Genomic DNA, 14,543 nt, shown 5'->3' with positions numbered 1-14,543 from the left:
AGTCATTTCTGCAAAAGGATTCCCGACCAAGTATTGAGTGCATAACTGTACATGATTATTTGAAGGTTGACATTTTTTGTATTAAAAACACTTTTCTTTTATTGGTCGGATGAAATATGCTAATTTTGTGAGATAGGAATTTTGGGTTTTCATGAGCTGTATGCCAAAATCATCCGTATTAAGACAATAAAAGACCTGAAATATTTCAGTTAGTGTGCAATGAATCTAAAATATATGAATGTTAAATTTTCATCATTACATTATGGAAAATAATGAACTTTATCACAATATGCTAATATTTTGAGAAGGACCTGTATATCGTCATCACAATATCAGTGTGTGCAATATTCATATTGCAAAGGACTGTTTGGAGTACAATAATAGTTGGCTCATATAATCAAGTGTTATGAACTTGCATTTTTCCTCATTTAATATATTGACAGTCGGACAGAGTCTCGTGGCAACAGATGCTAAAACAGGACACAAATGACATTGCCTACAATGCTGAACGTCACAGAGTGATGGAAGCACAGATGAGGAGAGGAAATAGGCAGTGTTGATGGAAAACTGAGCTTTTACAGATGAGAGCATAAACAATCATTATCTAATTTGAGAGGACATGGATCAGAGGCCTAAACAAAGTAAAACACAGCGGTTATGTGCAAGGTTATACATTTTATTCTTTTTACTTTCACAAGTCACTCAAATTAAAACTCCTTTAATTTTAGAGCTGCAATATACTCCCTTAAAGTTCTGTTTTCCTCCATAAGTCTCTTTATCTCCATCTGCATTGCAGTGATAGATTCAGAGGCAAGATCAGTCTGAACCTTAACCGATTTCCTATGTTCATTATTTTCTTCATGAGAGGCAACACCTAGATCAAGCAGCGCTGAAGCAGCAACCTGCTCTAAAACATTGTCTCTTCTGCAACGCTTTCTACTGTTGGGAGTGGTTGCCTCCTGCATCAGGTCATCGCCAAGCTTTCTAGAAGGTGCCCAATCTGGGCTGGAATCGTTGTACAGAGCAGAAGGTCGGCCTAGAAGGAAAAACAATTCATCAATACATGTTTCACTTTGTGCATGAATGAAAAACAGCTAAATTAAATAAAACCACTAACCCTGCAGCACCTTGCTCTCATTTTATTGTACCAAAATAGGGGTAACAAGAAAACATAATTGGTCCTGTGTGACCGTTTTTTTGCAATACTCTTTTAAACTATCTCAAGAACTCCCGTATATAGACAAATATGCCATCTAATCAGCTAGAAACACTGGCATGACTCATATCTATGTAAGGCCCTTTTGGAGTTTTATTTAATTTAGTTTTATTAATTATTTAACCCTGGCCATACTGGACATTTATATAACTGATGTACACCACACACAATTGTGTCCCCCTTTTGCCACCAAAACAGCTCCGACACATCGAGGTGTGGACTCCACTAGACCCCTGAAGCTGTGCTGTGGTATCAGGCATCAATATGCTAGCAAGAGATCCTTTAAATCATGGGAGCTGTATGTTTGTACAGCACATTCCCCCAGATGCTAGGTTGGATAAAGATCTGGGTAATAAGGAGGCCAATCCAATACCCCAAGCTCATTCTTGTGGTCCTCAAACTAATCCTGAACCATTTTAGGTTTAAGGCAGGGTCCAGCTGAATGGGTTTGACTCCCGGGCAGTGGTCTTTCTGCATGGAGTTTGCATGTTCTCCCCGTGCATGCGTTGGTTCTCTCCAGGTACTCCAGCTTTCTCCCACAGTCCAAAAACATGACTGTTAGGTTAATTGGTCTCTCTCAATTGTCTTTAGGGATGAGTGCGTGCATAGTTGTTTATCCTGTGTCTCTATGTTGCCATGTGTGCCCTGTGATGGACTGGCGACCTGACCAGGGTGTATCCCGCCTCTCGCCTGTAGACCACTGGAGATAGGCACCAGCTCCCCCGTGACCCAGTATGGAAGAAGCGGGTATAGAAAATGAATGGATGAAAGGATGTACATTTTTTCTGCTTCTAACACACCCCCTTTGAGGACAATGCGTTCAACAGGTGCCATGATTATGAGATTATCTGTGTTTTTCACTTCACCTGATCATAGATCATAATGTTATTCCTGATTAGTGTTTTGCAATGATTTTGAAAAACATCTACATCTAACCGGTCTCTGGGATTAGAATCAAAAAGTTAAAACAAGGTTTAATGGAAACAGTCAGGACACAGATGTAGTAAAAATAAAACTATAGTAGGAATAAGATTATCCACATATCATCCATCAAAAGCATTACTCATTCTGCTATTTAAAAATGTTAGACGATGTGTTTATAGATTAGATTTAAAGCATTTATTAAACAGGACCTTTTCATTCCTGGCTTATTTATTGCTGCATCTCTAAGAAGAACTATTTGAAAAAGGTTTTATTTGACAATTGTTGAAAACAAGTTTGGAGTTAAAACCCACCTGTAAAGAGGGACTAGTAAAAAAAAAAACACATTTCCACACCTGACAACAATAGTATAACATTTTTAATTCAACACTGTCGGAAACAAGCAGGGTTACAAACAGTAATACTAACCTGATAGGAAGTGATCCGAGCAGACGCGGACGTAGGGCAGCGTTGAATCTCGCAGATTATCCCGCGCTATTCTTGACAACCACAAACATCGCCTCCGTGTGGATAACTCCTCCGTTTTCTCGCCCTGGTTTGTGATGACCGCGGGTAACCGAAAGAAGCTCTTCACGTCCCTTTGTCCCCGGTTTCCACAGCCGACTATAGCACAGAAACTTGGCATCGTGAGCCCATGAAGAACAACAACCAGCAGTGTCCGGCTGTCGCTTCCGTCTGTGTGTGTCCTCCAACATGGCCAACCAGGAAGCTCTTTGACGTCATAAATCAGCTGTTATGAAGGTAGTGGTCACGTGATTTCCGCTCACAGTCGACATTACTACAACAAGGCTGGCGAGACCGAGCCGTGCAGGAACGAGGAGACGAGTGGAGGAAACAGGTACAGAAACACAACTTTCTTGATATTTATGTAAAAATTAGACGGATACATGTGTTGTCAATGAGGTAACGATCTGTCAGCATGAACGCATCGCTAACGCATAGCTAACTAGCTAGCAAGCTAACTGAGGATTCGTGAAAAAGGTCGAAATAGAAACTAAACTGCTTTTAAACTTTAAATTTTCCTTTAGAAAAATACACAGAGGCTTTGATTTGGAAATGAGCAAGTTGCTAAGTTAGCTATTGTTAGCGGTTTCCCTCACAGCGTCTGGCTTTTTGTGAGACGATTTACAATTATCGAGCTGTTATAACAGGTAAAGCTAATGTAACAAACATGGCAGGTAGCAGTTAGTGTCAACAGACTGGGAAACTATGCCCCAGTAACGTTTAGTTTCTGTTTTGTCATTTGTTTGCCTATTTCTACAAAAAAGTGGTTATCAAATACAGGGCAGCAACAAACATCTTTCCACATATCAGTTTTGTATTTTCCCCACTATTGTATATTATTATGTAATAATTGGTTATTTTTCACAATTCCATAAAGCGGTAAAATGTATCTCCTAGTGTCTCCAAAATCTGTATTTTATGGTTAGAGACAGGTGATTAGATTTTGGTTGATATAATAAGATTTAGGGGTTTTTCAAAGTCTTAAATACTGTAAACTTTCAAGCTAAACTATTTTATTTGCACATTATTTTCTGAAACTAGACAGATAAACAGCTGAAAAGGGTTAGAGAAAATAGAGAAAACTCAAGAAGAAACAAACAATGCGTTCTTCATTTATTTACTTTCAGTTTATAATGCTAAGTAGCGCCCTATGAAAGCTATATTCTCATTTTATTTTTTTAATCTGCTGAGGTGCAATTTTCCCCCTAATTTGTTTTGTCTGTTGTTCTAAATTTCATATTTTAAGATGTAAACACATTTGTTTCTCAGAAATATATTCTGAAAAACAAGTTTTATCCTTGTCAGAGCAAATAAAGATGGCAGTAAATGACACTTTCAGGAAAAAGTCGATACTTCTAAATGAAATCTCAGGACCACATTACCTGAAAGGGTTTGATATATTTGCCTAAAAGCATTAGGCTGTTATGAGTTATACATAGAACTGGTTTCTTATGAACTAAGCCTTGTGGTCAGCCACATACAGCCGATCACTTCCGTTTCCATATTATTATTTTGGAAAATAGCCAACAATGTGCCCGTACAGATGTGTCAGATACCCAGAATATGCTTTGCAATATAAACCCATATGCTAGTGTAAGCCACTGTACACAACATGTCAATCTGATGCCTCACATTGAATCTGTCTAGTGCCAGGAAGTCTCTGAACTACTGTTAACATGAAGCGGCTAAAACATATTTGGCTACATTAGCTACAATTCACCTCATCAGAGGCAGCATTTTTTAAATCAATTTTCTTTTACGTTTTAGCATACACATCAAAAACACATGTTCCTTTTTTAGTAGCAGTAGCCAAACATGCATGTTAATAATAGAAAATAGCATCATACAAACATTTACAGATTTTGTTATTGATATTCAAATTATAGCATAGCTGGGATAATTTAAACAGGAACAGTGTGCTCAACTGACATCATAAACGTAGATCTTTCAGTATGTTCTAAGACTTATAGATTAAATCGGCTTGTCTTAGTTTTTCTGTTTTACTTTTTGACAAACGTGGAATCCAATGTATTTGCTTACAAAGTTAAATCATAAAAGGGCTTAAATCACAAGCTTCCTTATTGAAAAAATAAATAAATGTAATTTTTCAGCAAATTTTCATTGTGTTCGTTATGTTCTTTAGTTTTATCTCTTATGTCCTGTTCCAAGAAAACTCAGCTCATCTGTTGATCAGCACCATTACTGTTATGTATGTAAGCAACCTGGAGGTACATTTCTAACCTAATTTAAGCCTCAACAAAATGTCAGGAGATTCAAACAGCGACTAGAACATGTGGTCCATCACTGGAACGAACCTACTGCATGCTGTGTAAAAGACATTGAAGTCGACTTGCTTGTCAGAGCCAAAAAAAAACTGAAGTAGACAAAGTTTTAAGCAAGTTGAGAACCTGAGTTGTTTTTCACCATTCCTGTTGCTCTCGAATTTAAGTTATAATGCTCTGAACAATCACAGTAAAATAGCAAAAACACTACATTTTTAATCGTCAGCTTAGGACACTTGTTAGGCTTGCCTAAATGGGGATTTTAGTTGCCCTTGGTGTTATTGATGGGTTCTGCTGTGGGCTGTCCACTTCCTCATACCAGCACTGTGCTGTTTGTTGTTCAGCTTTCTGAAAAACTGGAGCTGATTTACTGAGAAAGGCTTCTTCAAGACCACAATGGGATCACAGAGGTAAATGATACTTTCACATAATCTGCAGGTGATGCGTTCTGCTTTCACACTTCACACCATAAAAATAATATAAACTGATTAATATTGTTTGGAATAATTACTTTTGATGTCCAGTCAGTTTCCCCCACCATCACTGAAAGACTGAGAAATGCTGCCTTTATGTTTAAAAACATAAAGGCAGCAATATTGTTACTGTTTGGTGCACAGTTGCACTCTTTAATGTAATTTGTGTATTAAAGTATCCTGTTTGATGACAGGTGAGTTTTATTTTTATGTCCATATTTGTGTGTTTTGTAAGGTTCTGTTTGTTAAATCTGGGTTTTTGGGATAAATTACTGATGATTTGGGATGGTTGAAAAGTCCAAATTGTTGTGTTATCATGGCGCACATCTGCTAAGTTTATCTGTCAGTTATTTGACAAGTGTCTCTGAGCTGGACCCCAATCTGTTTTGCAGCCTCATTAAGACTTTTGGCTTCATTTCTCTTTTTTTCTAAATGAAACTGACCTTGTGCAGTTATATCTACCAGGTGAAATTTAGTTACCTCTTACAGGGATAATGTTCCTGTAATTTCTGCATGGAACTGGTCTAACATGGCAGCATGACCTTTTTCTGATTTACAGATCACACAAGCAGGAATAAATCTAAACCTTTTATGTATTTGAACAGATTTTGCTAACGTCAGCCACACGACATCATTGTAACATTGGAAGTCTTTGGTGTGAAAACATTTGCAGTGGTTCAGCAACATACTCTCATACTGCCGTTTTAGGGCTTCAGTCCATTATTAATACATTTAAGAGTTTTAATGACCCAAGCATTTATTTCACAGATGCAGCTTGTTTTAGGACCTGGTGAACTGCAGGGGTGTTGGTTTAGTTGCTATGCATGCTTCTTTGTTGGAGAACTGAAACCGGCTGCCTGCCAAACAATGGCTGATCTTGTGTTACAAACAAAAGGGGTTTATTGTGTGGGACTGCCATCCTGTTCCACTCTAATCTCCCCTCTTCCTCTGTTTCTGGCTTTGTCTCCGGGTTTTTTGCTGCCTATCCTTTCTCATCTCTTAAATCATTTGGTTGTCTGTTGCTTGGTCAAACCTCCAGCAGGATGAATACCACGTGATGCATCCAGTATGTCCTTCTCTTAGTCCCTCAAGCTCTCAAATGCCTCACAGATCCTCCAACTCCTCGGCTTCTGAATCCAACGTGAGTAAACATGAAACTTTCATGTGTTGAAGAACAGTCAGATCTAGTGAAATGTTTTTCTGTGACATCTTGTTCAAATTATCAGAAAGCTGCAAGGTTTTGACTTTTTGGAGGTTATTTTAGATTTTGCTGCTTTTGAGTCAGTTTTGTACCGTTTGATCAGTCAAGCCTGTCTTCTCCATAGCTGTCATGTAATGCGTTTTGGTAATATTGGTGTTATGTTTTTTTCAGAGTTCAGACAGCACCAGCTCCTCCTCACCTGCCTCGGCACCAAATCTGGACAGCCAGTCAGCCTCTTCTTCCTCTGCCTCTTCCTCTCCCCCAGGGATGTATGATGGGTTGAGGAATCGCAGTGGCATTCCCTCCTACGACCCTCAGACCACCCCTGGTGTCCCTCACTGGTATGCAGGTTAAACATTACGTTAACCCAAAAGCAAACAATAAACATAAATATTACATAAAACCACAATACACACCAATAAAACTCTTCTCAGTATTTATGTTTGTAACGGGCCTATTCATTTTAAATTCACACCAAATGTTAGTAACAACCCAAATAACCCACTGAAATGAAAAGAAAAAGCTCCATAAAAGAAGTTATGTTTGCTGAAGTGAAATCACAAAAGCAATAAGAACTGATTGTGATTTCTGAAATGTATTTACTGTTTAGTAGAAGAGCCTTTGTTGGTAATGAGAGCTCCAAAATGTCACCTGTATGAAGAAGCCAGTCTCATGCATTGCTCCGGTTTAATATTTGACCCACATTTCTACACACTGGTCTCAAATCCTGGAGGTTTTGAGGGCCGGTTCTATGCATTCTGGTTTCGGGTTCTTTCTGTAGTTTTTCAGTTTGAATCAGGTCAGGTGACAGACTGGGCCCCTCTGTTTTCAGGTTTTTATGTTGTTTTTAATATCGGTTTTATTCTGATAACATTCTGTTTCTGCTTTATTGGTATAAATAATGTTGCTGTAATATTACTTTAAGTTATTGTTAAGTAATTGTTTTTCTTCTTAGAGTTGGAAACCGCTGATTGTTCATCTGATCATTGGAGTGACTTAATTCCTCTTTTTACACCATGAAAAGTTTCCCTAGAGTTTTTTTTTGGAGAAACTGCATAAGCTTTAGGAAGTACCAGACACTAACCCAGTCACTTGGACCATATATGCGATTAAAAGAAGACTTAAACAGTAGAAGATTCTCAGGAACACACTGATTAATTTACAGAAGGGAAGTGTGGTTGGAGACTGGAAATAACTTTAAAATGGGTGTCACTTCCATAAATTTCACATTGAGAGGAATTTCTGGCAACACTCTGAAGTTAAATTGTATTTTGTAATGCTGTGTGTTTTATAATTTTTTGGCTCATTGTTGAAGTATTAAATAATAATATAAAACTATTCCACAGCCCAGATGCAGCGCAGGTCCCCCTACAAGGCGGCCTCCCGGCCAGCATGCCAACCCATCCAGCCTATATGCCCATGCAGATGCTGTGGTGGCAGCAGATGTACGCACGCCACTACTATATGCAATAGTAAGTGTTGGAGCTCATCTCTACCACCTTATTGTGCAAGCACGCTTCCCAATGGAATTTACAATTTACCCACTATCGTAACTACTAATTTACTGTTTTGTCGGTGAAATCTTGTATCTGTCTGAATGTCGGCATTATTTCATGTAGTTTAATTTTTTTTCCTCACTTCCTCCCTGTAGTCAGGCAGCAGTAGCTGCGTCGCAGCCTCCCAGCACTTCTCCTCCCTCCTCATCACCCCCTCAGCCCGCCCAGCCCAATGAAGCCCTGCAGCCTCCACTGGGCCCTAACCCAGCCCAGAACCCTCTTCAAGAGAACCTACCCGCCAACCCTATCCAAATGAATGCACAGGGTGGTGCGGTGTTAAATGATGACGAGCTGAACCGGGACTGGCTGGACTGGTTGTACACGGTGTCACGTGCTGGTGTTCTGCTAAGCATTGTTTACTTCTACTCCTCCTTTAGCCGCTTCGTCATGGTGGTTGGTGCCATGTTGCTCGTCTTCTTGTAAGTCACTCCTTCATACGCAGTACTGTCAAAAAGTCTTGACCCACACCTAATTTCTTTACACAGCGTCAGGAAAATGGGACCTTTTAGTCATTTATTGACACTGATGCTAACAGGCATTAAAGCCCTGCGAATAAAGCTAGAGCAGAGTTTAATGAGCTAAAAAAAAAGTATAGATATGACCACCTTTCTTCTTTGATGCAGTTGGAGAAGGTTTTGTTGTACTTTTCTGTAAAGCCATTCCAAAGGTCTTCTTTATATCTTTGGCTTTTTTTGTTGTGTTCTCAATGAGAACGACCCCACACTGCTCTAGGAATGTTGAGGTCTGCATTCCTAATATCTGTTTGGCTATCACCTTGTGCGAAAATACAGTTCTATTGGTGCCAATGTGTGTTATGTTTGGTACATTTTCACATGTATAATGGTTCCTACATTGTCTTAAAAAATATGGAATTTGCTTTTAGCCTTTTCCAAGTCAGGATAAGTGTGGGGGAAATAAGGACATGTATGAAAAACATGGTTTCCAGAACCTTCTTAACTTTCCAGTTTTTCAGCATAAACAAATTGGATATCTAAAGCCAGGTGTGCTGAGGCAGTGGTTTAAATAAAATATGCATAGCAGTGGGCTCTCTTGGAGACTGTACAAATAAATATTTATGCATGACATTCTAGTTTTTGAGGTACTGACAACAAATAATAACTTTAGGTAAAGCTTAAGAGGCTGTTCATGGTTTCAGGCACCAGGCTCGGTGGTTTCCCTTCAGACCAGAGCAGCAGGAGGTCAGAGGAGAAGAACGGGCCGGCCCTCCTCCAGGAGAAGCACAGAGGCTACAGGACATGCAGGAAATTGTGAGTTTAAATGTATTTTTAAGTATCATTGTTCTGTCTGGGCCAACAGATGAGATCCACTGCCAGATAGATTCCTATCTATAACCTGCATAATTCCCTATATTTATGGCTTCTTTTAAATATTTAAGAATTGACTTTTCAAGCTTTATTCCTATAAACGTATCGACATATGTAAGAAAAAAAATTACATTGATTTCTTTGATATCTCTGACTCCTATTTTAACACTTTGTTAGAAGTAGAAGAATGCAATGAATGCAAGCATATGTCAGTAAATCACATACATAATACTGACTACACACTTTCATTGTGATTGAGACCCTGCTGACATGCAAATGTATTTATTCATACCTCATGATCGGTGATCTATGCCAAAACACTTCAATAATATAATAATAATATAAGCATATGGCTGTAAGAACTAGCCCCTCTTAAAGTTGGCATAAGAGAACCAGCAAGTGACATCAGCAGCATCCGCCTCCCCCTCTTTACCTGTTTTTAGAGCTCAGTGGTAAAGCAGCTGCAGGCTGAGTACAAACTAGTTTGTGTACACAGTCTTAGTTTATTAGAACAACATCATCATTCAACAGGATCATGCAAAAAATGTAATTATAGTAACTTTGCCTGTTCAATGTTCAGCAAGGAAGACAGTAAATATGTGATTGTCTGACTGTGTCCCAGGAACGACTAATGGATGAGGGGATGGAGGATGATGAAAGTGGTGGAGAAAATGGAGATCGGCCTCAGGGTCCTGCCGTGCCAGAGCCAAACATCCTTGTCGTTGCATGGTCCTTCATCAGCGCCTTCTTCACCTCACTCTTCCCTGAAGTTCAGCCCCACCCGGCTAACTAGGACTACACTTTCTTCCTCCTGCCAGCAGGTACCGCTCTACAGTTTTCAACCTTCATCCTCACAGCCCCCAAAAACACCTTGAAGAATCACTTGAGTCCGATAGCACAGTGACAGCCGGTTGATCCAGTCGACAACTTCTACTAAAAGATTCAAAGTGTCACTGCTGAAAGTACGACAGTGAAGGAACTGAGAAATGAAAAAATAAAATGTCTTTGGAGTAAATGTCCCAACTGTGAAGGAAAAGATGGCGATGTCAAGACGCAGAACGGAGCTGTCTCCGATTCCGTGCAGCGATGGAGTCACAATTATGGATTTTTTTTCTTTATTTTTCTGAGACATGTGACTGAAATAAAAGATACTTCAGAAAACCTCCCTAGATTGAGAGGGAGTTCGTCCTTATGGAAAAAACCCTTCTGTACGACCTTTCCATTTGTACACAGGGTGTATATAGACATTACAGCTACTGAAGCTCAGTATTTTACACTTTATCATCTATTTACACAAGTAAATATATGCATCTATAATTCCAGGATATATGCTTTTATGAATAAAGTTGTGCCTGCATACAGAAATTAACTGCTTATGTTGTGTAGTTCTTTAGGTGTCCTACAGATGGCAGCAGCTTCACACATGTCTTGTTGTTGGGTGTGTTTAGGAGAAACTGTTTTTTTAAAAGCTTCTTATGTCTTGACTAGATTTAAAGCAGTTATGCAAAATATTTTTATAATTGTGTTGGATGCAAAAAACACAAAATGCGGAGCAGACCAGAGCCACAAAAATATTAAATGAACATCAGATATTTTTTAAAGAATATTAATCCAGATACAGAAGATAAATGTGAATATTGTGACTAAGCAGCATCTTTAAACACCATCATGTCCTTCTTAATGCTAAAAGTAATTTTTAGGAGGTTTGAATAACTCCTAATTTGCAAGAAGTGAAACAAACTACAATGAAGGCTGTCATTGTAGTTTGTTTGATGCAAAACAAAAAACCTTGGAGATAAAAATCCTAATAATTCAGCTGTCATTCTGCACATGTGACGGTGATTTCTTGGACTTTCTTTATCTCATGAACCATACAGGACAATATAATGAGAATATCTGAATAAAGCCATAGTGGCACAATAATTTTAACATACAAAAGAGCTACTTGTTAGTCAATTTGGTGTTAGTGCAGCAAAGAGGTTGTGAGTTTCACTTTACTTAGGCAGCAGGTTCTCTTATTGCTCCCAGATTTTTGTGTGTCAAGATCTTGGTCTGTTTTGATTTATCAAAAAGGGGTAGGTAGAAATACCAAGAAGATAACTGTAGTCTTGATTATTCATGCGGATCATGTTTCCAACCAAAAAAGAAAAATTTTAAATACGCTTAGAAGCTTTGGAGTGATTTAAGACTCCTTATTCTAATAAAGAATCCGATATAGAAACAGGTTACAAACTGTAGAGGCTTTTATTTAAAGAAATATTGGGAAGAAAAGGCATACAGGATGTGCTTGTATTTTGCAACAGTTTTTCTTACTAGAAGTTGGGGTTTTCCTTCGCAATTTTCCATCCATTTCCAAATTTTTCTGTATTTTTGTTTTCAAATCTTGTCAAATTGCAAACGGTGTTAGAAACCTAGGTCCTAATGTCAATTTGTTTGACTTTCTTTCCTAAAATAATAACAATGCAAACTAGCGGCGTATAGGTACAGATATTCATACGGAAAGTAGCGCCACTCTAAACAGTGACCCCAAAACAGTGAGGACTCCAGCTATCACTAAACTCTGCTATTTAGGACCAGTAAGGTTTCTCGTGCAGCTACAGTGGAGAAAGAAAGGTGGGCCGAACCAGAACTTTATCAACAGCAATAAGGTATGTACAGGGATTGGACAATGAAACTGAAACACCTGGTTTTAGACCACAATAATTTATTAGTATGGTGTAGGGCCTCCTTTTGCGGCCAATACAGCGTCAATTCGTCTTGGGAATGACATATACAAGTCCTGCACAGTGGTCAGAGGGATTTTAAGCCCTTGTTCTTGCAGGATAGTGGTCAGGTCACTACGTGATACTGGTGGAGGAAAACGTTTCCTGACTCGCTCCTCCAAAACACCCCAAAGTGGCTCAATAATATTTAGATCTGGTGACTGTGCAGGCCATGATAGATGTTCAACTTTACTTTCATGTTCATCAAACCAATCTTTCACCAGTCTTGCTGTGTTTATTGGTGCAATGTCATCCTGATACACGGCACCACCTTCAGGATACAATGTTTGAACCATTGGATGCACATGGTCCTCAAGAATGGTTCGGTAGTCCTTGGCAGTGACGCGCCCATCTAACACAAGTATTGGGCCAAGGGAATGCCATGATATGGCAGCCCAAACCATCACTGATCCACCTCCATGCTTCACTCTGGGCATGCAACAGTCTGGGTGGTACGCTTCTTTGGGGCTTCTCCACACCGTAACTCTCCCGGATGTGGGGAAAACAGTAAAGGTGGACTCATCAGAGAACAATACATGTTTCACATTGTCCACAGCCCAAGATTTGTGCTCCTTGCACCATTGAAACCGACGTTTGGCATTGGCATGAGTGACCAAAGGTTTGGCTATAGCAGCCCGGCCGTGTACAGGTCCTTCTCAAAATATTAGCATATTGTGATAAAGTTCATTATTTTCCATAATGTAATGATGAAAATTTAACATTCATATATTTTAGATTCATTGCACACTAACTGAAATATTTCAGGTCTTTTATTGTCTTAATACGGATGATTGTGGCATACAGCTCATGAAAACCCAAAATTCCTATCTCACAAAATTAGCATATTTCATCCGACCAATAAAAGAAAAGTGTTTTTAATACAAAAAACGTCAACCTTCAAATGATCATGTACAGTTATGCACTCAATACTTGGTCGGGAATCCTTTTGCAGAAATGACTGCTTCAATGCGGCGTGGCATGGAGGCAATCAGCCTGTGGCACTGCTGAGGTCTTATGGAGGCCCAGGATGCTTCGATAGCGGCCTTTAGCTCATCCAGAGTGTTGGGTCTTGAGTCTCTCAACGTTCTCTTCACAATATCCCACAGATTCTCTATGGGGTTCAGGTCAGGAGAGTTGGCAGGCCAATTGAGCACAGTGATACCATGGTCAGTAAACCATTTACCAGTGGTTTTGGCACTGTGAGCAGGTGCCAGGTCGTGCTGAAAAATGAAATCTTCATCTCCATAAAGCTTTTCAGCAGATGGAAGCATGAAGTGCTCCAAAATCTCCTGATAGCTAGCTGCATTGACCCTGCCCTTGATAAAACACAGTGGACCAACACCAGCAGCTGACACGGCACCCCAGACCATCACTGACTGTGGGTACTTGACACTGGACTTCTGGCATTTTGGCATTTCCTTCTCCCCAGTCTTCCTCCAGACTCTGGCACCTTGATTTCCGAATGACATGCAGAATTTGCTTTCATCCGAAAAAAGTACTTTGGACCACTGAGCAACAGTCCAGTGCTGCTTCTCTGTAGCCCAGGTCAGGCGCTTCTGCCGCTGTTTCTGGTTCAAAAGTGGCTTGACCAGGGGAATGCGGCACCTGTAGCCCATTTCCTGCACACGCCTGTGCACGGTGGCTCTGGATGTTTCTACTCCAGACTCAGTCCACTGCTTCCGCAGGTCCCCCAAGGTCTGGAATCGGCCCTTCTCCACAATCTTCCTCAGGGTCCGGTCACCTGTTCTCGTTGTGCAGCGTTTTCTGCCACACTTTTTCCTTCCCACAGACTTCCCACTGAGGTGCCTTGATACAGCACTCTGGGAACAGCCTATTCGTTCAGAAATGTCTTTCTGTGTCTTACCCTCTTGCTTCAGGGTGTCAATAGTGGCCTCCTGGACAGCAGTCAGGTCGGCAGTCTTACCCATGATTGGGGTGTTGAGTGATGAACCAGGCTGGGAGTTTTAAAGGCCTCAGGAATCTTTTGCAGGTGTTTAGAGTTAACTCGTTGATTCAGATGATTAGGTTCATAGCTCGTTTAGAGACCCTTTTAATAATAAGCAAATTTTGTGAGATAGGAATTTTGGGTTTTCATGAGCTGTATGCCACAATCATCCGTATTAAGACAATAAAAGACCTGAAATATTTCAGTTAGTGTGCAATAAATCTAAAATATATGAATGTTAAATTTTCATCATGACATTATGGAAATTAATGAACTTTATCACAATATGCTAATTTTTTGAGAAGGACCTGTATATTGACCCTGTGGAGCTCCCGAC

The 14,543-nt window shown here is 39.7% G+C and overlaps 1 protein-coding gene across 3 annotated transcripts; it reads left to right on the top strand.

The window, feature by feature from the left end:
- The first annotated feature begins 2,869 nt into the window (after positions 1-2,869).
- herpud2 (HERPUD family member 2) lies at positions 2,870-10,868 on the top strand. Of its 3 annotated transcripts, none has more exons than XM_047362030.1 (8): positions 2,870-2,996; positions 5,289-5,354; positions 6,501-6,558; positions 6,790-6,959; positions 7,965-8,090; positions 8,270-8,593; positions 9,331-9,442; positions 10,122-10,868. In XM_047362030.1, exons 2-8 carry the CDS (start codon positions 5,341-5,343, stop codon positions 10,290-10,292), a joined length of 975 nt encoding a protein of 324 aa, XP_047217986.1. In that variant the 5' UTR covers positions 2,870-2,996; positions 5,289-5,340; the 3' UTR covers positions 10,293-10,868. The 3 variants fall into 3 exon arrangements, with proteins under 3 accessions (XP_047217986.1, XP_047217984.1, XP_047217985.1); XM_047362028.1 differs by having other exon boundaries at positions 2,923-2,996; positions 6,457-6,558; XM_047362029.1 differs by having other exon boundaries at positions 2,930-2,996; positions 6,460-6,558.
- Positions 10,869-14,543: the final 3,675 nt, after the last annotated feature.

The sequence above is a fragment of the Girardinichthys multiradiatus genome, chromosome 3 (assembly GCF_021462225.1).
Source record: "Girardinichthys multiradiatus isolate DD_20200921_A chromosome 3, DD_fGirMul_XY1, whole genome shotgun sequence".
Classification (NCBI taxonomy): Eukaryota; Metazoa; Chordata; class Actinopteri; order Cyprinodontiformes; family Goodeidae; genus Girardinichthys; species Girardinichthys multiradiatus.
The sequence above is the reverse complement of the archived record's forward strand: the minus strand, read 5'-3'. Positions and strand labels throughout refer to the sequence as shown.

Coding starts and splice junctions, on each gene's coding strand:
- herpud2 (XM_047362028.1), top strand. CDS start 6,475: ATGCATCCAGTATGTCCTTCTCTTAGTCCCTCAAGCTCTCAAATGCCT. Junction 6,960..7,964: donor ACCCCTGGTGTCCCTCACTG/GTATGCAGGTTA, acceptor ACTATTCCACAG/CCCAGATGCAGCGCAGGTCC. Junction 9,443..10,121: donor TACAGGACATGCAGGAAATT/GTGAGTTTAAAT, acceptor ACTGTGTCCCAG/GAACGACTAATGGATGAGGG.